At 50.0% G+C, this 26,459-nt stretch overlaps 1 protein-coding gene across 1 annotated transcript; it reads right to left on the bottom strand.

The window, feature by feature from the left end:
• Positions 1-25,691, bottom strand: SNTA1 (syntrophin alpha 1). The gene is made up of 8 exons (XM_059896897.1): positions 25,253-25,691; positions 21,737-21,922; positions 7,426-7,630; positions 4,043-4,250; positions 3,763-3,893; positions 1,601-1,797; positions 702-889; positions 1-617 (listed from the first exon to the last, which is right to left on the bottom strand). The coding sequence occupies exons 1-8, from the start codon at positions 25,560-25,562 to the stop codon at positions 525-527; spliced, it is 1,518 nt and encodes a 505-aa protein (XP_059752880.1). The 5' UTR covers positions 25,563-25,691; the 3' UTR covers positions 1-524.
• Between the last annotated feature and the right edge of the window lie 768 nt (positions 25,692-26,459).

The raw sequence follows: 26,459 nt of genomic DNA, 5'->3' as shown, positions 1-26,459 counted from the left end.
CAGGCTGCCTATGTACTCACAGGCTGTTTATTTATCCGAGACTAAGGATGAGAGAGAGAGGATGAAGAGAAAAACCAGATGCCTCAAGGTGGTAGAGCTGATGGGAGAAATGAACAGAAAGGCTCCCCCTCTTTCTCTTGACACAGACCCCAGGGAACTCCAGCTTCAGGTGGGGCCTCTGGGGACAGTTTAGGGGCCCCTAGGAGGCCTGGCAGTTGTCAGCTAGGGTCAAGATCCCCAGAGGGGCAGGTCCCGGGCTCGGAATGGCTTCTGCGTACACAAAATATCTCTCCACAAAAGGCACTGGTGTGGGTGGGGTGAGCAGCAGAGAGGCTACCACGTCACCGGCAGGATCCACTGTGTCCTGAGTCTGGGTCCCAGCCTCTCTCAGGGGCTGGGTCTCTGCCTCCTTGTTCCTTTCCTCTCCCTTCCCTCAGCCCAGTGGTAAGCAGGCAATCAGCGGAGGGCCAGGTCAGGCCATGTGGTGGACACCCCCTCTTCAGGGCTAATGCATCTGACGACCTCTAGGCTAAGAGCCCCAGACGGGTGACTTTGGCCGAGAGGAAGGAGTGGATGATGAAGACCATTGTTTTGGGGCATGAATGCAGGTCCAGCTGCTGCAGGGTGGACGGAGAGAAGGGTCAGGAGCCCCATCCAGCCTGGGCCCCAGGACAGCATCACCCCCCAGCCCCTCCACTCACAATCTCTCCTTCAGTGCCCCCGAAGTCCAGGAAAAGGAGACTGGCACCATCGTCCGAGGACATCTGCAGCTTCTCAAAGGGTTGTCGGAGCAGCACAACTTGGGCCGCACCTGGCTCAGCCGCCCACAGTGTGAAGCCTTTGTCAATATGCACAGAGAGGCTGCAGGGACGGCCGTTCCATGTGCAGGCTGTGGGGAGGGTGTGGGCACGGGCACAGCGACACCTCAGAGACCGCAAGCCCTACCTCCAATCCCCACTGGCAGCTCCAAAAGCGGAACTTGAATGCCACTGGAGATGGGAGGCTCACTGTCAATGCCATTTGTACACCCACCCTGTACAGAGTCACCCACACTCTGAAATACAGAAGGATGAGCAGGCAGAAAACCTATACCCCACTGCCAGCCCCACTGCCAGCAGCAAAGGTAGAAAGGGGGAGCTTCAACTCTGCTTTGGACAGGAGGCCCACTCCCTATAAAGGCATCAGCAGACCCACCAAGCATGGCCTTTGGAGACCCTAGAGGCCTGTAGACTTGCCCAGTTAAATGTGAATTTCAGATAAGCGATGGATCATTTGGACATACTTAGACCAAAAAAATATTTGTTGTTTTACCTGAAATTCAAATCTAAGTGAGTGTCCTGTATTTTTTCTGGCAACCCTACTCCAAGTGCCATCTCTCATATCCTCACCAGCAGAGTCACAAAGCTGGCACAAGAAAACCCCCGGGAAAAGAGTCTCACTACCTACCAGGGCACCTGCACATCCAAAACAGAGGGCCCTCAGAGACCCCAAATCCCACTCTCTCTCCCCCTCCTGAAGCACCCTAAAGAAGGAAACTTGAATGCCCCTGGGGATAAGAGGCTCGTTACCAGAAAGGCACTCCCAGATCCACCCAGCCCACCTGTCGACACCTCCTGCACACCCTCAGCAGCCCGGTGACAGCCATCCACCAGCTGGCGGGTCCAGGCAGCCAGCTCCTGCGGTGACTCCACGCTGAACAGGTGAGTGTCCACACCGTGGCGCGTACCCGTGCGCAGGGCAAAAGAGAGCTCTGCATCGTAGGACAAGGAGCCCTTGGAGGGGCCTGAGTGCACCAGCCTGGGGGCAGGGGGCAGAGGGCTAAGCATGAGGCCTCAGGCAGCAGGGAGGTAGTTCTGGGCCACAGGGGTGGTTACCTGGGAAGGGACCCTGCGACTCCTTTACCACCTAATGTGGAGACAGGACTTCCAGACAGCCACTGATTGACTCACAGGAGACCATCTCCTGCCACCCTTCCCCTTGCCCCCTCGGCTCCAACCGTTCTGGTGTCTTCAGACACGCCAAGCACACTCCTGCCTCAGCACCTCTGCTGTTCCCTCTGCCGAGCACACTCTTCCCTGATTACCTGCATTGCTCTCTCCCTCACTTCCTTCACACCTTTGCTCAAGTGCCATCTCCTCTGAGAAGCCTTCCCTGACCTCTCTGTCTAAAACGGCACCCCTCCCTATCACTCACTAGCCTTACTTTTCTTTATGGTACCAGAAGTTATAATTACTTTTCACTGTTTCGGTTGGCTTTTGTCTTTTTCTCCAGAATATCATCTAGGGTACAAATTTTTGTCTAATTGTTCGCCACTATATTCCCAGCAACTAAAACAATGCCTGACATATAGTAGGTGCTCAGTAAACATTTGTGACCTGAATTAATGAATCACTTAATTAGGCAGGCAATTCATGACCTGCTTATCCCTAATAGGCAGCAGGCTCCTGACACGTATGCCAGAGCCCAGCCCAGAGTGAGGAGACATGGACAACAAGGGCCCAGACCCCGCAGCTTGATTCTCACTTGCTGTGTAACCTTGGGCAGTTCAATGCCCCTCTCTGGGCAGCAGACCCCAGAGTTCTGTCCCTTAGCCCTCTTTGCTCCTCACTCCACATACTTTCTCTTGTAGCTTCATTCCCCCTTGGAGCTGCTTCTGATACCCAGTCCCCTACTTTGCAGCCCTAAACTACAGACCCACAAGTCTCCAAGTTTCCTACCCAAGCTCCCTACCTGTCCCTCACACACTTTGGACTCAACTCAGCGTCTTGCTCTGACCTCCCCCCTTTGCACTCCCACCCCCAGTCCCACTGCTCCCCCAGACACGAGCTCCGAACCTCCCGTCATCCGGACACCTCCCTCACCCTCCCCATCTGGTGAGTATTAAGCCTGGTTAATTTTACCACCCATGTGTTTTCCAATGCAAATGCAGCCTTTCTTCTCCATCTGCTGCCTCCACCCACCTCCACCAGCTCTCCTGCATGACTGCTCCCATCCCCCACCTCCAGCGTATTTTCCAGGTGGCAGCAACATGGATTCTTTTAAAACACAACCCAGAGCCACCTCACTCCCAGGCTAAAACTCTTCAACTCTGCCCCAGCTCTTAAGATAAGGCTAACATTCCCTAACCAGCCAATAGAGGCTCCACGAGATCAGGCCCTGCCAACTCCCTGCCTCATTTCTCTCCATTTCCTGCAGAGAGTCTACACACTGGTTATAGCACACTCACAGCTCCATGAACGTGTGAGAGCCCTTCATGCCTCTGTACTTTTGACTATGTTGTTCCCTCTGTGTGAGATGCTTTTCCAGCCTTTCTTAAATAGCAAACTTCTACTCATCTGTCGAAGTCCAGCTCAAATGTCACCTTCTTCCCAAAGACTTCCCCCACCAGGCCAGGTAGAGTTAAGTGGTTCCTACAACTCTGCGTCGTAAAGGCTGTTTCTGGGTCAGTCTCCCCTGCCAGGCTGGGGACTCCCCGAGGGCAGAGCCTCTGGGGACTCTCTGTCTCCTGAACCACACAGCACAAGGTTGGGCAGAGTAGGCATCAATGAATGAGTGACTGGTGGGACCTCATATCCTTCTGTTCCAAGCCCCCATTTTACAGATGAGGAAACCAGGGCCCAGACAGGGCAGAGACTCGCTTCAGGCCACGTGGGGAATAACTCAGGGCAGGATGGGGCTGGAGTCCCCAGCTTCTGAGGTCCATCTAAAGCATCACCCCCCAAACTCCGGGTGGGACACACAGTCCTGCCTGTCCGCAGATACCTGGTGGTGATGAGCGGGGCAGTACGGGCCGGCCGGCTCAGGGCCTCACGGGTCTGGGGGAGACAGCAGTAGAGGAGCAGCTCCTTTTCAGTCAGCAGGGCCAAGGTGGGTGCTGTGCCCCCACTGGGCAGCTGCAGGGGGCAAGGCAGCAGTGAGGAGGGACGGAGAGGGGAGAGGTCAGAGGGCCAGGGCGGGGTGAGGCAGTGAGGGGCAATGGGATTTGGGTCAGCTCCAGGACAAGGGAAGAGGGGGGAGGACAGGTCCCGGGCCCTGCAGGCACCTGCTCAGTCAGCCAGCCGATCTGCTTGATGTCCTGGCTCCCGACTGTGCTGGTGGCTGACAGCAGCGCCTGCAGCTCGTCCTTGACCCAGGGCATCAGAGCGTTGACCTGGGCTTGGATGGCAGCTGCCCACGACCTGGCGCTAGCCTCATCCTTAGCCCTCAGGAAGAGGGTGTCCCGGCCATCTGCTGAACAGATCTCCAGATACCTGCAGGCACAAATGAGGTGGAGGGGAGGGCCCGTCCACTGGGCTGCAGGTACCCAACCCTGAAATCTGGCCCAAGAAACCCCATCTACCACAAAGCCAGAAGAAACCACAGGGGATGCCCATGACAGAATCAGGAGCGACACTCACTGCAGGGCTCCAGCCACAGTTGTTGGAGCCTCATGGGGCTTATCTATCTTATCTAAGGATAGGATAAGAGACTATCTCACACACACACATATAGGCATATACACACAAATACACACACACCCAAACATGTGTGACGGGGGCCAAAATTATCACTGTGCAAGGATTCATGATTTTGCCCTGTCCTTCCTGGTTTCTAAGGAGAAGGACTGTCTTGCTGGGCCATCTCCCAGGTTCTCCTTTGTGGTGCAGAACCAAAGTAACGCACTGACGGGGTAGGGGTGTGGACACAGCAACTGAAGAGGCTTAGTAGCCTGAGATGGTCTACATAAAAAGAGGTGGGGGGCGGGGGAACTTCCTTAGCAGTCTGATGCTTAGGACTCCACGCTTCTAATGCAGGGGGCACGAGTTCGATCCCTGGTTGGGGAACTAAGATCCGCGGTGTGGCAAAAAAAAAAAAAAAAGAGCTGGGGAATGGAGAAGGGAAAAGGGCGGGGAGATAAAAAGCCACAGAGGTAAGTGTGGGAAAGGTTTCAGGGAAGTACAAGAGGAGTTAGTGACAGGGAGAGGACTTTCAAATGTTCTGTGGGGCATTAAAGATTCACTGCCCTTTGGCTTTTCCGTAAACAGTGAAGTGGGGCAGAAACTGGAGAACGGCTCACACACATCCGTTCCAATGCCCTCCGCCTCTGCCTTCCTCCACTACAGAGCTCTCTTGCAGCTAGCCCTGGCCATCGACCCAGTTCTAACCGATGAGAGAGAGAAGGCTCTGGGGAGGGTGTCCCTTCCTAAATGAAAGGTAAAGCGTTTCCAGCTGTGGTAGTTAGTTTCCAAAGGTGGCCTCCACCAAATTCATCCCTCCCTATACACACGGTGCACCTCTCTCATCAAGAGGTGAAGCTTCTTTCTCCTCTACTTGGCCTTGTGACTTGGTTTGACAAATAAAATGTGGCAGAAGTGCCGTTCCGGAATTCCCAAGCCATCATGAAATCCAACTAGCCCGAGGCCACTCACCCTGAGAAGAACAAGCTAGCCATATAGAAAGGTCATACTGAAAGAGGAATGCTTAGCCAGCCTCTAGCTGTTCCAACCACCCCAGCTGGCACGTGGGTGAAACAGCCATCTTGGACTTCCATGCCCAGAAATGCCACATAGAACAGAACTGGCCGGCTGATCCAGCCCAGATTACAGAATTGTGAAAAATAATAAACTGTTATCTTCTAAGCCACTAAATTTTTGGATGGCTTGTTATGCAGCAATAGAACAAAATACCAGGAGAAAAGTTCCTTTGTCTCTTGCCTTCTTCCTGTCTGGAATATGGACACATGCTTGGAGATGCAGCCACCATCCTGCTTCCAGGAAGAAGAAAATCCGCAATGAAGATGGCAGAAGGGGAATTCCCTGGCAGTCCAGTGGTTAGGACTCCGCACTGTCACTGACGAGGGCCCGGGTTCAATCCCTCGTCGGGGAATTAGAATCCCGCAAGCCATGTGGTGCGGCCGAAAAAAAAATTTTTTTAAATAAAAATAAAAAAAGGAAGCTGGAAGCCTGATGCCTTGAGGGCATTCTTGAGCAGCAACAGCAGCCTACACAGCTGACTGCTAGACTTCTTTTTAAACATGTGGAAAAATTAACTCCTCATTTATTAAGCCATTTCGTGCTGGGGTTTCTGATACTTGCAGCCCAATGTAATCCTAACGCTAAGTAAAAGTTTGAAATATTTTTCATTACATTTTGGTTACCAGATTGTGTTCCTTTGACTGGGATATTGTGCTGATATGGAAACCCAGTTATATTCAAGTTACACATATGTGCACAAATCAGGCACATGTACATACATGCGTATACACATACAAATATTAACACAAACACACAAACACATATGCACAAATCTACACCCCTGCCCGTGCAAATGCTCACATATACACACAAACACTTGCATTTAAATGCCATCTACATGTACACACACGTAGAAATACACATACACACATGCTTCAGGTGATGTCTGGGATCAGGCTGGGATCCACAATTAACCTAAAGTTCTATGAGTCTCAGGAAGGACTGATACCACCTCACCTTCACCCAACACAGAAGGCCCCTTTAGTGGAGCACCTGTAAGTGACCTGTGAATCACTAGTTCTTGCCTCATGGGGGCAGGCTGGGGCTGGGGCACCAACTAGGGCCAGGAGATATGGATGCTGAACATTAATCAGCCCTTCAGGGCAACGCTGGGCATTGGCCTGGCATTGAACCTCAGCTGTAACTAGGACCCACAGCACAAGCCTTTTATGCCCAAGCCACACACACACCACCCCAATACTGCACACCGCATTTAATCAACATAGACTGCATTCACCACCATCATCACTCAAGCACCTGAAGCTTCTGAAGCAGGGAGGGCTACCTAGAATGAGGCAAGCTCCATCCCTTCCAGGTTGTGTGATCTTGGGCAGGTTACTTCCTCTCTCTGTCCTCATCTACAAAATGGTGGTGAAATAATAGGACTTTGCCTGTAGGGTTGCTGTGAGAGTTAAATTAAGTTGTGCGTGATAAACACTCAGTAATGTTGGCTGGTATCAATCTTATCATCGGTGTTAAAGGCTGCGCAGATGTGAGGGATGGTAACCTTCCACGGCCCTGACACAAACGTTACCAGATATCTCAGAACCTCAGCAGAGTTGGAAGAGACTTGAGGGGATCACTGAGTCCGATATCCTTGTTTCACAAAGGGGAATCTAAAGGTTAGTGAAGAAAAGGGACTAGTTCAAGGAGAACCAAGACTGGAATCCAGGGCTCCTTCGCAGACCAAGTTCCTCCTCAGATGTGAACTGCCCAGAGGAAGAAGAGAGAAGCAAAGAACACCATCATCCCCATAACTTCACCCTTGCATCCATTCGACAAACATTTCTTAAGCACCTACTATGTCTGTGCATCATGCTTGTCACTTTGCAACACAAGGGAATCTTTCCTTTGGCCCCACTACCTAACACAAGGGCATGTCTGTCTGAGTTGCACCCTACATCAGGCTTACCTGGTCTCTGGGTCAGTGGGGGTGCACCTCCTCGAGACATATGCCATCTTCAAGGACATGTGTTTGGCATCACGGAGGTCCCCGGGTGGGAGGCCAGGGGAGGAAGGCTGCCGCTGAAGGGGTGAGGCAGGAGGCGAGTCCCAGCCAACCGAGGTCCCACTGGCAGAGTTCTTGAAATATGGTGAGACCTCTTTCATGTACTTGACTGGTTAGGGGAGAGGTCAGCAGTTACCACTGTGACATGGGCTCCCACGTAGCACACATCACAATTGTCACTAATTCATTAAAAGTTTAATTTATGTCCACTATCACTATCCTCCTCTAGGCTAAAGTCTCAGACAGGGCAGCATGGTAGAAAATTCTGGATGCATGCCAACATCCATTCTCTCACTTTTCCCTTGGTTTATAGACACATGGCCACTTGGAAGAAAGACTGCATTTCCCAGCCTCCTTTGCAGCTAGGTGTGGCCACATAACTAAGTTCTAACCACATAAGTTTAAGTGTTTAGAGCTTTAGGATGGCTGCTTAAAGGGAATGGGCAACAGCTGCAGCAAGGCACTGAGAGAGCACCGGGAGTCAGAAGATGTGACTGCTCTGCCACTGTCCCATTGTTTGCCTCTATCTCTTCAGTCTTCTCATCTGCAAAAAGGAGGGGCTGCATGAGACAGTCCTGTGGTGGAGGCTGCTAATTTTCCTCCAAGATAGTGATAAACTTCCAGCTTAAGACTTCATTTTCTAGGTTCCCTTGCAGCTATAAGTGCCCATGTGACCAAGTCTGGCCAATAGGATGAGAGCAGAAGAGATGTGTGCAGCTACCAAGTTCTGCCCATTAAAGAAAGGGGCATGCCCTGGTCTGGGAAGATCCCACATGCCACAGAGCAACTAAGTCCGTGTGCCACAACTACTGAGCCCACGTGCTGCAACTACTGAAGCCCACGCACCTAGAGCCCGTGCTCTGCAACAAGAGAAGCCACCGCAATGAGAAGCCCACGCACCCCAACGAAGAGTAGCCCCTGCTCTCCACAACTAGAGAAAGCCCGTGCGAAGCAGTGAAGACCCAATGCAGCCAAAAATAAATAAATAAATTTATTTAAAAGAAAAAAGAAAGGGGCACGCCCTTCCTTTCCCTGTCTTTTCCCTTGACAGGTTGAGCTGGCTAGAACACAGACTGGTGGGGCATCATCTTGACCAGGAGAACATGAGCCACACTCTAAAAGGCTGACTAACAAACAGAAATAAATGGATGCTGAGACTTTGGACTGCCACGTCAGACTTGAACTGTTACCTAAGAAAGCAAGGAGCTTCTATTATATTTAAGCCATAGTATTTTATGGGGATCTGGTTACAGCAGCACAACTTGTATCCTAACCAATATAGATGTCTAGAGGCCCTCTTAGCTCTGACCAGTCATCGCTGAGTGAGTACAGTGGACTCCTTCTAGAATAGCATTGTCCAACAGAGACAATGATTTCTATGATTATGAAAATGTTCTCTATATACACTGCCCAGCACAGTAGCCACTAGCCGCATGTAGCTATTGAGTACTTGAAATGTGGCTGGTACAAAATTCAGAGGAACTGAACTTTTTATTCAGTTCCTCTGCCCAACTGACCCATAAAGTCATGTTCTGATATGTGATCCTGCTCTCCTGGCTATGCTAGCTGGACCAGGGGTCAACCCCTTACCCACACTAGGCTACCCAAATTGAGACTGTTGAGAGATCCTACACTAATGTCTTGAACACACTTGAAAGCTACAGGGACAACCACCTTCTGCAGTGAGGACAGAGAAGAGGAGAGAGCTGATTTGTAGGGAGAGAAAATCAGTGGAGATGCATGTTGAGAGACAGGGGAAAGCCCTGCCAGGCATCTGCTAACGTTCTGGCTTCTGATACTCCTCATTTAGAAAGTCGGACTGCCATCCCAACAGGAGTTATGATATTTGCAACCAAAAGAGTCTTGATTGGGGCCTGGATTCCATGCCTTTTGACAAAAGGAAGATGTCAGTAACAAAGGGCAGCTAGAAGTGAAAGGCAACGTAATGACAGGGTTGATCTGAGAAGGCTTGGTGGGAGAAGAGTTTCAGAGACAAGTCAGTTTTCTTGAGCATCTAATATGTGCCAGGTGTTGGACTGGCCCTAGGTAGGACTGGGATGATAAACATGTGACACTTGAGCTACCACTTGTTTATCCCTTGCTCAAGGAAGCCATCACAAATCAATCATAGTGTTCTATGGCAGCCATTACCAATCAATTAAAGCTAACTGATAATAAAACATTTTGGCATTCTTACTCTAACAATTAGTTGAGTTTGGCTGCAAATAATAGAATATATGATAACAGTGCCTTAAGCAATAAAGATATTTATGATTTCATGTAACAAGAAGTCTAGAGGAAGGCAATTTCAGGATTGGTTCAGTGGCTCAGTGACATTGGATCCTGGATAGGCATCTCTGCCATTGGATCTCTGCCATTCTCTGGCCTTCCCCTCATGACCACAGGATGGCTGCAACAGGCTCAAGCTAATCATTCCTTACATGACAAAACCCAAAGCAAGAAGGGAGGAGGCAGGGAGAAAAAGGGCTGTCTCCTCACATCTCCCTCTTATCAGAGAGGTAAATATTTCCATGAAGCCTTATATCTCATTGGCCTGACTGGGCTGCATGCCAACTTCTAGCAAATCATTAGTAAGAGTGAATAGTCATGATTTATTTAGACCAATCACAATTCAGCCTCTAGGGCTGAGCATATTCCCACCCAATTAAATCAGGCTCTGGTAGCATGGAAGAAGGGGAAATGGTTGGAAGGCAGACAAACAGTAGTGTCTGCCACATCTGTCCCAGCATCTGGACTGTTCCCAATTCTGATGAGCAGCAGTCTCCTCATCTCTAAAATGAGCTGCTAGAAGGACAGTGTGTACATCAAGGTGGTTAAAAGTCTTGCCCAAGCACTGGTCTCTCTTCTCCCAGCCAGGCTGGCCCCTCTGCTGCCCTACTGAATAGTACCTATGCCTGCTAGCCCTTGGGCAGCCTCTCTTCCTCTCCTCTCAGCCACCTCTACCCCCATGGCCATCTGGCTTGCTAGACATCTGATGTCTGCAGTCAAGGCCCAGTCAGTATGCTCTGTCTGTGAGCGGACAGACCAGGAAGGGGTGGGGAAGCAGTTCTTGGTCCAGCTCCCTGGAAGAACCACATAAGAAGCTATTTCTGTTGCAGGAGACTGCCCCTGAGGTTCAGATAGGATCCAAGGCAAACAGGGGTGAAAGTGAGAGGGAGTTACAAGCCCTATTGGGGTTGGAAGAGAAGTTATATTGAAAACAAGAGCAGATTGTTTAGAAACAACTAAGCTTAGGTCTGAAGATTGGGAACTAAGACGAAAAATGACTCATCCTCACCATTACAGCAATGACTTACCCCAGGATTATGTCTCAAGGGGCGATAGAGGTGGGACACATCACAGCCTACCTGACAGCCAAACCATTCCCCTACTTTTTTTCTCCTTGCTAACAGAACCCAGAGCCCAAAAGGCTGGACTTCTCCCCAGCCCAGGGGGAAAATCTTGACTGGTCAAAGCGAATCATGATCATTCCATCCCTCTTGCTTGTGATTAGCTTAGAAAGGGGCAGATGATACAATTCTGTCCAATGAGCTGTGAGGGAAAATATACTCCCTTCCCTTCCTCTCTAGCCTTCAGAAGTTACTGGGAGGGGGGAGTTGGTCCTAAAGCGATGGTAGTCACTTTGACCCCAGGATTGGGGTCCACACACTGAGGATGGTGAGTCCTTAAATTAATCTACCCTGGAGCCATGCTGACTTTACGTATTCTGGAAGACACATATTTTCTTCAATGTTTAAACCTCTTTGAATTGCGTTCCTGTTACTTGCAGACAAAAGCATCCTAACTAATACAGCACCCACCCATTCCCCCCCACTCCGACTCAGGCTGCAACTGATATATCTCCCTACTATAATTAACTACGTCCCTCCCCTGCTCCAAGCCATGCTCTGGCTCCCTGCACTCCTCACCCAACTGCACAGCTCTCCAGGACCTGAGCCCTGCCTACCTTGCTGGCTCTACCTCCTGCCACATCCCCAATCTCGCCCTCTAATCCAATTATACTGACCTCCTCAGAGCTCTCAGAAGCTGTAGGGGCTTCCAAATGCCTTTAAAAATGCAGTTCTCCCTGCACAGAATGCCCTTAGTACATGGTTTGGAGACAGGCACTCTAGGATTTGAATTCCAGCTCTGCCTAGCTATGTGACCATGGACGAGGTAATTCACCTCTCTGGCCCTCAACCTGCATAATGATGTCTACCTCAGAGAGACGTTAGAATTAAATAAGATGATATAAAACATATGACACAGGTTCTGCCCACACTTAGAACTCTGCTGTGATTTTGTGTGTTGGGGCTGTCTCTCGCACCAAACTGGGAGCTCCTAGAGGACAGAAACGGGGCTTGATTCGCACCCAGAGTTAGTGCTCTGTGAATGGAGAAATGAACGCCAGGGCAGGACAGGTTCGTTCAGCAGGAGGGAGAAGGTGCCTCAGCCCAGGAGGTCCTGGCTCAGCTCAGACATCGCCCTTCTAGGAAACCTTCCCAGATACCCGCTCTGGAACCTCCACGCCCATCACCTCCGCAGTCCCCTAGATCCCACTTCCCTATGTGTCCATGTGGGAGTCCGTGTTCTCCTCCAGGCTGGGAGCACTGTGAGGGCAGGGACCTTGACTGACTCGTCTCTGTACCCCCCAGAATCCAGCAGGGATCTCCAATGCTACGTGCTCAGCAAATGAACGTTTGTCAGCTTTGAAGCCAGAGAAACTACTAGAGGCCCTGCTCACCCAGGCCATTCCAGAAGTGGGTCCGCCTTCTCCTCTCCCACAGGAACATGCTATAGATGGACAGCACACCAGCTGGTGTCTGAAACAGGGCTTGCATTTCACCAACCAATCAGCCTGTCCCAGAGTGGGGGTGGGGTGCTGGGGCCCCCAGAGTGTGGCCATAAATAGCCCAGCTCTGAGGCCTCCTCCCTGCTCTGATTTCTGCCTGAGTCACCCAACCAGGCAGGGCGGGGCTGCCCAAAGGCAGTGGCCTAGAGAGCTGAGGGCAGGACCATGACCCTGTGGCCAGCATTCTTGAGACCCCAAGGATAGATCCAACTGGTGTCCACACCCTCCCCAGCCAAACCTCTGGCCCAGGAGCCTGGTAAAGCAGATACGTGGGCCCTTCCTCCTCAGGGAAGCTGAAACAGACACAGGACACCCTGCCCCTTCCAGAGGCCCCAGCTGCCAGCTCTGCCAAGGAGAGAAGCCAGCCCTGACCCCAAGGAGCCAGGAATAGATTCCACTAGAAATGCAAGGAACAGAGGCAAGGCAGGACCATTTGCCTGGCCCAGGACAATTGGGAGGGAACATATGTGTTGCAGAGAGAAGGGGATACATCTGTTCTGGCTCAACACAGTATCCCCAGTACTTATCCCAGTGCTCAAAAAATGTTTATGACTGAATGTCTTGGCTTTGACACTTGGCTGAAGCCTGTCCCCTAAGCTCAAGCTGTTCCTTGTCTGTTCAGTGGGTGCTCATTTACTTGCCCCTGCCTGAAATTACATGATCTATCCATTTGCTTACTAGTCTACAGCCTCTCTCCTCTAACCAAAATGTCAGTTCCATGAAGGCAGGGACATGTTTCCTTGCTTATTAGGGTATCCCCAGCATCAAGAATAGTACCTGACATATACCAGGTAATCAGTGAATAAGAAATGTGTTAAATAAATGAATATTGACAAGCCTGGGGCTTCTCAGGATGGAGACAACATTGAATTGGGCTCTAGAGTGAGGCAGGCTTGGGTTTAACTTCCTTGCTCTGTGACCTTGGACAAGTGACTTGACTTCTGTGAGCCTCTATTTCTTCATCTTTGTAATGGGAGTAAAATATATCTATCTCCTAACATACTGAGATTCAATACTTGTAAAGCACTTTGTCCTGCCTGGCATAGACTAGGTCTTCAATAAATAGCAGTGTGGTTATTATTTCTGCTGCTATTCTTAGTATGACAGTATAAGGGGATGAGCACAGGATGTCGTGACAGACAGACAGACAGACAAAAATTTCAATGCAGGCCCTGACACTTACTATCAGGCCTTGGCAAGTCCCACGGTCTCTCTGAGCCTCAGTTTGCTTGCCTATATAATTGGCACTCATATGTCAGCTTTCTGAGTAAGGCCTTGTGAGGATTCAAGTCCAAGCTGCCCACCTGCCCACCCAGGATGTTGTGGAGAGGACTTGGCATTCCAACGGGCTCTGGATGATCTCTGAGGTCCTGCTGGTCCAGCAAGGCTGGACTATACATAGTTCCCAGCCACTGGCAGGCCTTGCAGCAGAGCTGCCTGGATTGCCACACTCAGGGGGATAAAATCTCACCTTCCACACCCTTGTGCAGTATAGGGGGCACCATCTATCAAGATCCTAAAGGCACATGAACACTTTGAACTTGCAATACCCTTTGCAGGAATCCCCTTCAGATAAATGTTCACAGGTGCATAGAGGGGTCATGGCATCATTGTCTATGGCACAAGAGGCTAGGAGCAACTTGAATCCCATGAATAGGGGCTGCTAAATACAAGAAGTGAGCTCGGGACTTCCCTGGTGGTCCAGTGGTTGAGAATCCGCCTTCCATGCAGGGCACGTGGGTTCGATCCCTGCTGGGGGAACTAAGATCCCACATGCCGTGGGGAAACTAAGCCCACGCACCATTTCACAACTAGAGAGAAGCCCGTGGGCTGCAACAAAAGATCCTGCATGTCAACAAAGATCGTGCGTGCTGCAACTAAGACCCGATACAGCCAAATAAATAAATTTTTTTTTTTTTTTTTTTAAAGTTGAGTTCCTGGCAGACCACTCAGTCCCGTTCACGGCTATATCCCCAGTGCCTTACATCGAGTCTTGGCATAGAGCAAGGGCTCAATAAATATTTGTGAGACGAATGTCTGAATCCCAATAATGGGATATTATGTAACCATTTAAGAGAATGAGGACTTCCCTGGTGGCACAGTGGTTAAGAATCCGTCTGCCAATTCAGGGGACACGGGTTCGAGCCCTGGTCTGGGAAGATCCCATATGCCATACAGCAACTAAGCCTGTGCACCACAACTACTGAACCTGCACTCTAGAGCCCACGAGCCACGACTACTGAGCCCGCGTGCTGCACCTACTGAAGCCCACACACCTAGAGCCCGTGCTCAGCAACGAGAAGCCACTGCAATGAGAAGCCCACGTACCACAATGAAGAGTAGCCCCCGCTAGCTGCAACTAGAGAAAGCCCGCACACAGTAACGAAGACCCAACGCAGCCAAAAATAAATAAATAAATTTATTTAAAAAAATAATAATAATAAAGAGAATGAAACAGAGTTACATGTGCTGAGTTGGAAAGAGGTCCTCAACTTGTTCCATGATAAAAACAAATATGGAAACCTTTCTCTGGAAGTGTGTGAAAATATTAGCCATGGGTGATATTAATCTATGCGAAGATAATTGCTTTACACTCTCCTGTTTTGTTTTGTATTTTTTTAATTAAGCATATATTACTTTTCACATTTTTTTAAACTCTATTTTTCAAAAATATACCGCCAGGATCTGGGGAAGGGGCGGCAGGTGCCATGTTGGGCCACAAAGGTGGCAAGAAGCCCCTGAAGCAGCCCAAGAAGCAAGCCAAGGATACGGACGAGGAAGATAAGGCATTCAAGCAGAAACAGAGGAGGAGCAGAAGAAACTTGAGGAGCTAAAAGCGAAGGCCCCGGGGAAAGCCCCCTGACCACAGGTGGAATTAAGAAATCTGGTAGGGACTTCCCTGGTGGGCCAGTGATAAAGAATCCGCCTTACAATGCAGGGGACACGGGTTCAATCCCTGGTCAGGGAACTAAGATCCCACATGCCGTGGGGCAACTAAGCCGGCGCGTCACAACTACTGAGCTCGCACAGAGCCCACGTGCTGCAAACTACAGAGCCCACGTGCCCTGAAGCCTGCGCACCACAACTAGAGAGAAGCCCGTGTGCCACAATGAAAGATCCCACATGCCTCAACGAAGATACCGCATGCCGCAACTAAGACCCGATGCAGCCAAAGATAAAATTAAATAAATAAATAAATAATAAATAAATCTGAAAAAAAGGAAATCTGGCAAAAAGTAAGCTGTTCCTTGTGTCTGAGGCAATGATGATCCTTAATTCCATTCCTGTTTAAACATCTGGATTCTCTGCCATAACATCTGTTGCCACCTATAGCTAGAATGAAGTGTTGTCTTGGAACATATTGTACATTTAAGAATAAACTTTTGTTAAAAAAAAAAAAATACACTGAAAAAAAAAACCATATGTATATCTACACACTACCACATTCCAAACCATCTTAGCCAGGATTCAAAGATAAAGCCCTCATCAACTCAGGAAGCCTACTAGGATCTTAGTAATGGGAGAAAGAAGCACTTATTGAGCACCTACTATATACCAAGCATGAAAGCTCAAATCTCACTAACACATCTTCACCTAATCAAACCAACTCAATGAGACCGATCCATTGTTAAACTGCCCAATTTAAGAGTTGAATAAATTAAATAAACTGAGCCTCACAGAGATGACATGACTTGCAGTGCAGTATAAATATTTAAGAATATGGGTTTTGACATCTGATAGATCTGACCTCAAATTCCATCTCTGCCCCTGTGTGACCTCAGGCAAATAGCTTCACCTCTCTGAGTTTCAGTGTTCTCATCTGTACAATGGGATGAATAATGTACCTTGAATCATAAGGGTGGTTTTGAGGATGCAACAAGAAAGCATATGGAAGGCACTTAGCACAGTATCCAGCACACTATAGGTGCTCATTAAACAGCACACATAAATCACTATTATTAACATTCTTATCATTATCATTATAATTTCCTCCACCACCACCAGCAGCCAAGCTCACATAGCTAATCGAGGTCAAAACCTGCCTCCAGAGCCCCACAAGCATTTTAATCAAAGATCCAGGGAACAGGCCAGGACTGAATTAAGCCAAGTTTTGTCTGTGGGGAATCACATGGCCCTAAGCCGTATGTGTGTGCAGCCAAATTAATGTTTTCTTGAGAACAATGATAAGAACAACAGGTCTTTGCAGCCATGGGAGGACTGGGCGGGGGCTCCATTCATGCCTCTGTTCCCAGGACAGGAGTCCCTCAGGCGCCTCTCAGGCACAGCATCACTCGGCTAAGCTGCATGGAGTGGCCTCAAATTAGCTGCATCCATTAGTAACATCCCACTTTTGATAGTGGTGATGTATTGAGCCAAATTTCAGGCAGGACACCTGGCAGTGTCCATCTCCCAGGGAATGAGATGGCGGGGGCCTGGCCCTGGAGTTCTGAGGACTCACAGTGGAAACTCTCAGGAGTCAGTCAAGCCCAGCTTGAGCCTTGAGCCCCATCTTAAACATTTAGGAAAGTCAACTGCAATTGAGGTTACAGGCAAAGTAGAAAGGGTCAGGGATGTCCCCTAGGTGATCATTCCCCCCAAACTCACCAACATCTAATGTGTGCTGGGCTTGGTGCCAGGCTTGGGGCTCTGAGGCAAACTACACATGATTCCTGCCTGCAGAGACCTTCAAGTTTACTGGAGAAAACAAAAATGCTGCTGCCAATGTGATGATGACAAAGGTTGACATTTATCAAACGCTTACTGTGTGGAATTGTGCCATAAACCTCAAATGCATTGTCTCATCCTTATAAATAGCAAATAAAATAAATGAGTGCCTACTTATGCACACACTGGTCCCAGCACGTTACATGCATTATTTTTTTATGTTGCAAACAACCGTGAGAGGTAGGTATTATCCAAGGCAGAGTCAATAGTGGCCTCTGCAATCAGACAGACCTAGTTTTGAATTCTGAATCAGCCAATTTATTAGTTGTATGACTTGAAGAAAGTTATTTATTCTTAACAAATCTTGGTGACGTTGTCTGTAAAACGGGGATTATAGCAATTCCTACTATTCTCTGTGTCTTTTACGTACATGCTACTCTATGCCTGTATCTTTTAAAAGCCTGATCTTTGTGTGGGGTGAACCTTCTCTACTTTGTACAAAGTACTAAAATTGCCTTTATTCATTTTTGTCCTTTAGTATTATTTTTTAATGCATCACAGGCTCCCTGTTGCCTGTGTCTTGTCAGCCTCACTGGGGGTGGAGGGAGGGGAGGCATTTGGCTGTCCCTCCCTTTTCCCCCAGGCCTGGTCTCCAAGGGCCCAGGCTGGCCCTGCTTCCAGATCCTTGCACACAATGGGCCTCTCTAAGCAGCAGACAGAGGCGTGTTGGCTGTCAGCTTGGGCCCAGACTCTGGTCACAAATACATCGCTATAGCTGAGAATAGGCTCAAGACACTTGTGCAAACTCCTGCCCTCAGAGAGGAAAAGGTCTAGAGGGCAGGCTGGGGCTGCTGACACCCAGCTGTGCCCCTGACTTAGGCCAGGGAAGTAGGGTTCTGGCTGGCAACTGCAGTTTGCTAGTGACATCTTTTCTTCTAGGATGTTCTCAGGGAGCTCTGTACCCATCAAGCCCCATACCTCAGGAAAGATGCCCAGCTGCCCTGCCAAGTTCACATCCAAAGGACAGGCCATGGGCCCTTGGAGGTGGTCTTAGAAGTGGGATGAGGGTGGGGAAGTTCTGAACAATGTGACCAGTGATTGGGTGCTAGGGAGGAACCTAAGCCCAGAGAGGCTTCCAGGAGCTCTGGCTCCAGACTGGGGCAGCTGCCCAGTCTCCACAAACTCCCCCAAATCTCAAGGACCAGTCACAACCCAGCATCCTAGATCCCTCATGTCTTCCAGGCTTTTCAGATCACCCGTGCGATTCAAAGAGTCTTGACCCCAGTGCTCGCCCCCACCTGTTTGTTGCCTTGGATGGAATTACCTCCTTCTACAAGCCTGCGGAGAGCAGCTCAGAGAGAGACTTCAACTAAGAAAAAGCTGGGAAAAAACTAACAGGAAGGCTACAACCTCGAGACTCCTCCTTTTATTCAAACCTGCTTAGGTCAAACCACCACCATCTCCCTCCTGCTCATGGCCCCAGCCTCTTTGTTGCCATTCTGCATCTACTGTTGTCTCCCTCCAAACCAGGGTGATGCTGTAAAGCCCAGAGCTGACCATGTGAGCCCCTGCTGAAAACCCTTTAACCGCTCTGTTTCCCTCCAAATTCCTTTAGTCTGGCACTCAAGGCCCTGCAGAATCTGTCAGTCTGAATAGCCCTCTCTTTCTCCATTCCCTTCCTCACACCTAGGCTCAGATAAAGCTGAATTACTTCCCAGGCAACTCCCCAGGTAAGTCAAGTCATTTCACCCCTTCATGGTTTTGCTCACACAGCTCCCCTTCCTGGAATGCCCTTTCTCCACCCCATACCCACATCTGCTTATTGTTCATAAAGTGCCAGCATCCCCTCCTCCAGGAAGTCTTTCCTGACCACCTGCCTCCTCCAATCCCTGGGCAGACCCCATCTCAGCACCTATGACAGGATGGTGATCTGGTAGGTTTGCTCAGCTATCTGCCCCACAAGACTGAGAGTCCCCTTGAAACCACTGAGTAGAGCAGTACAAAGGGAGGAGGAGAGAAAGAGAAAGCAGGAGAGGGCTGTCATCCAAAAGGGAGGAAAAATACCAGAAGATTATAAACAACTTTATGCCAAGAAATTTGACAACTTAGATGAAATGGACAAATTCCTTGCAAGACATAAATTACCAAGAAAAGAAAAAAAACAGATCATCTAAATTGCCTTATTAAAGACATTAAAATCGGGAATTCCCTGGCGGTCCAGTGGTTAGGACTCCGCACTTTCACTGCAGGGGTCCAGGGTTCGATCCCTGGTAGGGGAACTAAGATCCCACATGCTGCACAGTGTGGCAAAACAAACAAACAAACAAAAAAACCTTTCTATAAAGGTAGCTTCCCTGGAGAATGCTACCAAACATTTAAGGAGGAAATAATACCAATTCTATATAACTGCTATAGGACAGGAGGGGAGTCACTAACATTTATAGAGTGCCTACCATGTGCCAAATCCTATGCTGGGCAAGAGGCAGGCCAGGCTCCATCCAGCAGCCTGGGGCAGCGTTTGCCAAGGAAAGCTCTTGCCCTATGAAAAGTCTTAGAGAACATAAGTGCTGGAAACCCTCAGTCCTGGGATGGTATTTCTCTTCCCTACTCTACGTGCAGCAGACATTGCTAATCAATTCCAGCTCCTTTCTGCTGAGTCCAGATAAGACCTCCCGATCTTTCCAAATATGGAACTCTCAGTAGCCACCAATGAAGCTAACACTCAAAATGAAAGCTGTTGGTCATCTCTGATCTAGCTTAACCCCAACAGATATGAAAACTGAGCCCCAGAGAAGAGGGTCTTGCCTAAGGCCAGATTAATTACAGAGCAGACAGGATTTTAGACGCTGATTTTTAAATAGTTTGTGTGGAGAAGATAGTGTTCATATTTTGTCTCCCCAACTCACTGGTGGGCTCCTTCAGGGAGGGCCAGGTCTGCTTTAGCTTCTGACCCAATGCTCCGCAAATCAGGTACACAGCAGGTCTCTGGAAATGCTTCTTGGCTTTAGTGAGGAAGGAATGGAGTAAATGAGGTAGAAGCCTTGGGTATTAGCTCCGAAACCAGGAGGCGCTTCAAACGTCTAACACTCAGAGATGCTACCCTCTCAGAATGATCCACAATGAGAAGCCAGATAGAGACATTCTTTACCTAAAGAGGAGGAGGTGAAGGGGACCTTGGCGTGGATTAGAAATGTGTCTACAGTAGAAATTTTACCATCCATGGACTAAACTTTCAAACAGCAGAGACTAAAAGAGTTTTTCAAGTCAACCAAAACATGACATTTTGATGAATTTCAACAGTTTAAACTGCATTACTGGCTATAAATATCAAAGTGATGAGGCATATGGCAGGGAAAGTCTCCTATATCCATATCATTAATGTGTGATCTTGTTATTTAATTTTGCTGTTAAAATATGATTGATACACTTAAGCTTTTAGGGACCAATATTGCAGAGTCAGCTTTCAGTATATATTTTAAAAACGCAACAGTAGCATTTAAATAGACACACAGTATATTTAAATAGATAATAAAATGTAAAAATAAAATAAAACAAAACGATAGAGAATTTAGGTCAAGAATGCCAAAGATCACCCAGGGATCCAGAGCCTGTTTGTCTCTGTGGCCTCTTGGAGACTCCTTCGGGGACACAAAGGCAACCTATCAGGATCTGGGCCTAGGGCTCAGCTCCGCAGCTTCACTGGCCATGGCATTCTCCATCAGCCCCCGCCACCTCCGTGTGCCTGTTCTGGGCCAGGAGCCAAAGACACATTCTTCAGGCCCCCATGGCTTCCGGAACTGACAGAGTGGAGTTTTTTTTGGGTTTTGGTTTTGGGGTTTTTATAACGTCTTTATTGGAGTATAATTGCTTTACAATGTTGTGTTACTTTCTGCTGTATAACAGTGAATCAGCTATATGTATACATATATCCCCATATCCCCTCCCTCTTGCATCTCCCTCCTACCCTCCCTATCCCACAGAGTGGAGTTTGATGAAAGGGCTGAGCAGAGCAGAAACCTCCTGACAGAGCTGGCAAAAGGCAGAAGTGGGACCACCCCAGCAAGAGACTGTAACAACCTATGGGAAACTGAGGCCCAGAGAAAGCCAAGGTCTCATCTAAGACCACACAGCGACGGGATAGTGGAGGGGAGCCACCAAGTCCCCCCCCCCACAAAATAATACTCCCCTCTGAGTCTAGCTGGAAGTATTTGATGTCCTGCTACATAAAGGCCAAGTCCTCTCCCAAAGCAAGATGGGTCTCAGGGTTTTAGGAGAACTCAGAGTTGAGAGCTCCCCTGGTTCCTCAGGAAAGAATCTCAGCCGCCCCTTCGCCAGTCCCCACCCCTCTCTTCCCGAGTCACTCACTGGGTGGCAGATCCTGCCTGCCATGGACCTTTTGTCCTATTTCCACAACCCAGTAAGGCAGAAGTTACATCCCTGCCCTACAGATGAGGAAAGTAAGGCTCAGGGGAATGAGGTGACTCGTCCAAGGCCACAGAGCTAGGGAGTGGGAGATAGGAAATGAAAGCCAGGTCAGCCTGGCTCTGGGCCAGCTCTGCTGCCACCACCCCTGCTGTCTCAAGGCAGATCCCCAAGTTCTGTTTCTGTTTTCAACCCTGCCCACCTCCCAGCCCCCAATGCTTGAGGCCTGGGGAAGGTAGGGAAGAATTGAACACCCCTGGAGTCCCCAATGCTTACCCTCAAGCACCACCTCTTTGCCTGTCTTCTTTAGGACTTGCACCGCCTCATCATGGGTGGCAGAGGAAAGGTCTTCCCCATTCACGGACAGGATGGCATCCCCTACAAAGAGGGCCTCCGTCTGGTCGGCTGCCAGGCCCTTGAAGATCTTGGAAATGAGAATAGGCATCTTGTTCTCTCGGCCCCCTGCACAAGCACGGAAAGAGGAAGAAACTGAGGCAGACACTCCAACACTTGTGAGTCACATCGAGGCAAAATTACTTCTGAAGGTCTCTCACTGTGTCCAACCCAGTGCTGGGAAATGGGGAGTGGAGAGTAAAGAGGATCTCAGAAAAGAGCCTGAGAAGTTTAGGACACTAATAATACTTACAAGTCATTTTCTAGATTTATAATGTTGTAATGGATCTTTTGGTTAAATGTTTTGGGTGTTCACCAGTGTTTGAGTAACTTACAAGGTGCTTCAGTAACTTCTTTTTTTAATTTTATTTTGGATTTTAAGCGATTTTCCCATAATGGGGAAACCCATTGATAGCCTCTAATCAAGAATAAAGATAGAAGTCAGCTATTGCTATGGCCACAAAGGATCTCTTTAGCAATCAGAAAGCTTTACAACCTAGGATCCAGGCTAGAAACCAAGGTCTTAAAGTCTAGAGATTTCAAAAGCCTATCTGGGGACTTCCCCGGTGGCGCAGTGGTTAAGAATCCGCCTGCCAATGCAGGGGACACGGGTTCGAGCCCTGGTCCGGAAAGATCCCACATGCTGTGGAGCAACTAAGCTCGTGCACCACAACTATTGAGCCTGCGCTCTAGAACCCGCGAGCCACAACTACCGAAGCTTGCACGCCTAGAGCCCGTGCACTGCAACAAGAGAAGCCACCACAATGAGAAGCCCGTGCACCACAACAAAGAGTAGCCCCTGCTCGCCGTAACTAGGCAACTAGAGAAAGCCCACTTGCAGCAACAAAGACCCAACGCAGCCAAAAATAAATAAATTAATTAATTAATTAAAAAAAAAAAAAAAAAAAAGCCTATCTGGGGACTTCCCTGGTGTGCAGTGGTTAAGAACCCGCCTGCCAATGCAGGGGACATGGGTTCGAGCCCTGGTCTGGGAAGATCCCACATGCCACAGAGTAACTAAGCCCGTGCATCACAACTACTGAGCCTGCAAGCCACAACTACTGAGCCCACGTGCCACAACTACTGAAGCCTGAACACCTAGAGCCCGTGCTCCGCAACAAGAGAAGCCACTGCAATGAGAAGCCCACGCACGGCAACAAAGAGTAGCCCCTGCTCACAACTAGAGAAAGCCCACGCACAGCAACAAAAACCCAATTCAGCCAAAAAAAAAAAAAAAAACCTAATACATTTTACCACATTGCTTTATTTCTAAATTCTTGAATGTCCTTTTAAAATCAGAAACAGTAATAACAGTAATAACACCATGCTAAGTACTTTCAATCTTGTCTCGTTGCATCTCCACAACACCCCAATCACACAGGCATGCTCAGATTCCTACCGGGAAAACTGAAGTGTGGAGAGAAGCCCCTTGCCCAAGGTCACCCACCTGGTTAGTGGCAAAGCCAGTATTTGAACCTAGGTCTCCTGGCTCCAGAACCAACACTCTTAACTCTATGGTAGACTGCAAGTCAGGCCCTCACGTATCACACTAGTGCTCCATCCTCAAAGATGAGGAACAAGTGGCCCAGGTCATAATTCCAATGTCACCCAACAAATTGGTGGCAGAAGTAGGACTGGAATGCCTCTCCAGACCCCCACACAGGCTCAACAGTTTGTTCATTGCACCACACAGAGCTTGAGACCTAGGAAAGGAAGGAGTTTCTATTCATATCTATCTGCCCTCTTCTGCCTGAAATTAGGGACTTCAGTTCAGTTTGAATCCATGATTATTCTTGGATGCCTGGGCTGGGCTGGACCCTAAAGGAAAGGTCAACATGGCAACGGGAGCCCAGTCTCCATACATGAAGAACTGAATGGAGCTGGTACTCCCCCTGACACCTCCTAAAAGTACCCTTACTCCCACCTGGAAGTATGAAGCTAGGAGGTAACTTTATGTGACCTTGGAAAGTCCCCCTCCTCTCCAAGACTCAGTTTGTCCATCTGCAAAATGGAACACTGTATGAACTCTAAGTTCCTTCCTGTTTTAACACATTGAGTGTACAATTTCTGGATTGATCTGTTGCCCTATCCCATGCTGGAGTTTGAAGGCAAAACTGGTGCCCACTCCCTGGCTTTCCCATTTTCCCCTTTTAGATCCCTTTGGTTGGCTGCATGGAAGTTTGCCCTTCCATGGGGAAGAACCGACTCCTCTGGACACTCTCTAGGGGACTGATAATTGAGGTTCAAATCCCAGCTATGTCGCTCACTGACTGTGTGATACTGGGAAAATCATTTTACTTTTCTGAGTCTCAGTTTCTTCACCTACTAAATGAGGATTATGCTTCCTACCTTTTAGTACTTGTTGCCAGGATGAAGTGGATCATGAGCCTAGAGTACTGGGCACAGCACTTGGCACACAGTGGTAGCCAAGTCACCACCATCCCCACCCCTTCAGGAAGGAATGGTGAACCCAGCAGCTGGGGTGTGCAGGTTTTTTAGCACTAGGTTAGTTACTTTGGGAGTCTCTCGTGACCTCTATTCTTCCTCTCATCTAACAGCCATAATTCTCCAGGCACCTACTATGTGTTGGCAGGGTGAGTACTTTGGACTCCTGTTTTCATAGAAACATCCCAATTCTACCATTACCCTCATTATATAGTTGAGGAAACTGACGTCCGGAGATGGGAAATTACTTGTCTAAGTTCACACAGCTGATTCTGGACTTCAGTCTGGGCTGCCCCCTAAAGAAAGCTGTCAGTACTGGGGGCTGAGAGCCCATCTCAATCCTGTGGAAGGTGGAAATGGTCAGATCAGGAAACTCAAACCCAGCTGTTAGGGCTCTTCACCTAGGTCCACAGCCTTCCTAGGTCCTCAGATTTCTAGGTCCTTTCTGGCCCCCTGTTTGTGAACCCAGCCTCCAGCTAGTCTCCAATCTCCCCACCAGCCATGCTTCCTACTCCAGGCCTTACTCCTCCCTCCCACCTCGGTTGTGTCTTGAAGACTTCCCCCTCCCTGCCCTAGTCGCACCCCAGGCCTCAGTCTCCTTTCTCCATCCTTTGCTCTCCTGGGGTCCCTGTTGTTGTTCTTGATGGCCATGCAACCCTAGACTAGGCAACCAGTCTCAGATCTCTTTGCCTCCACACAGAACTCCCCACCCACGTGTCCTTGGTGAGTCCCCAACGCCCTCCACACCTGTGCCTTCTGACTGAGACCTCAAAGCCCTCTCCGACCTTGGTGCTCCTGGTGCCCTCGGTTCCCTCTGTTCTCTCAGACGCCCTTACCCCCAGACAGAAGTCAACCAACTCCATGTCCTCAATACGTTGCCAGCCCCCGCGACCTCTGCGCCCTCGGCGGTCCCACAGACACCACGACCCGTGCCCTCGGTGGCCCCGCGCCCACCTTTAATGCTGATACCCAGCCCGCCGGCGTCGGCCTTGCGCACCGTCACGCGGCGCCGCTGGAGCAGCAGCGCCTCCGGCAGCGGCGGGGACTTGGCGCCCGGTTCGGCGGCGCCGTTCAGCTGCGCGGGCTCCGGCTCCCGCTGGGCACCGGGCTCCGGGCCGGGATCGCCGTCGGCGGGGCTCACGGTCAGCGCGTCCTCCTCTAGACTGAGCAGCACCCGCTGCCACCGGTCGCCTCCAGCCCCCGAGCCCTCCCCGGCGCGCAGTTCCAGTAGCCCGGTGCGCGGGGCACGCCTGCCTGACGCCATCTTCGCCTCCGAGCCCCCGGGCCTCCGCGCTCGCCCTGCCCCGCAGTGCCCGGCCAGCTCCAACCCAGCACCTAGGGCGGAGGGCAGGAGGGGCCCGGCTGGGCCAGCCGCCACCCTACCACTGGCCTCTGGGGGTGGAGCCTCGAGGGGCGGGGCTATCTATGGGTGTGGCTAACGGTTAGTGGCGTGGCCACAGGCAAGCTAGAGAGGGGCTGGGGCGGGGTCCAGGAGCCGAAGGATACGCTGTGGGTCTACATGGGGGTGGGGTCATAAGGCTGTCCGGGCGGGGCCACGAGTTAAGGCAATGAGCGGGTGAAGTGGGGTGGACGGGGCCATTAGGGGGCGGAGCTTCGTGTCAGGGGCTGGACCCTAAGACCCTGTGGAGGAGACTGCACCCGCCATGGCCGTCGAGGGCCGGCGCCGCAGCTCGCCCACGTGGGAGCACAAGAAAAAGAGATAGAACCGTGGATCCTGGTGCGAGGCTTTGGGCGTTGGGGTGGGCTGCACATGGCGGAGCGCTGGACTCCAGGGACAGGGCTTGAGTTTAAGAGGTAGACACGAGCTGAGAGGGACTTCGCAGGCAGGTTGCTAGCGGAGGAGATTTGAGGGAACTGGTTTCCCACGGTGGGGCTGGAGCTTTGGTCTGTGGGCGTGGCTTAGTGTGGGGCCTGGTGTCTAACGCTGACAGGCTCCGCCCCCTGGGATGAACGCGTTGCTGGCTGTTTAGGGCTTGGGGAAGGGGTGAACACTGTCCCCACTTCGAAACTGGAAGGGAGTTTAAGAGATTAAGCCCCTGTTCTGTTCACAGTCGAATACGGAAAAGCCTGAAGTCCCACACTGGCCAGAGAAGAACCCACAACTCCTGGTGTGAGGGAAGAAGGCTGGAGGGTGGAGCTC

This window comes from Balaenoptera ricei, chromosome 15 (genome assembly GCF_028023285.1).
Source record: "Balaenoptera ricei isolate mBalRic1 chromosome 15, mBalRic1.hap2, whole genome shotgun sequence".
In the NCBI taxonomy this organism is placed as follows: domain Eukaryota; kingdom Metazoa; phylum Chordata; class Mammalia; order Artiodactyla; family Balaenopteridae; genus Balaenoptera; species Balaenoptera ricei.
Note: the sequence above shows the minus strand (reverse complement) of the source record. Positions and strands in the feature narration are given on the sequence as shown.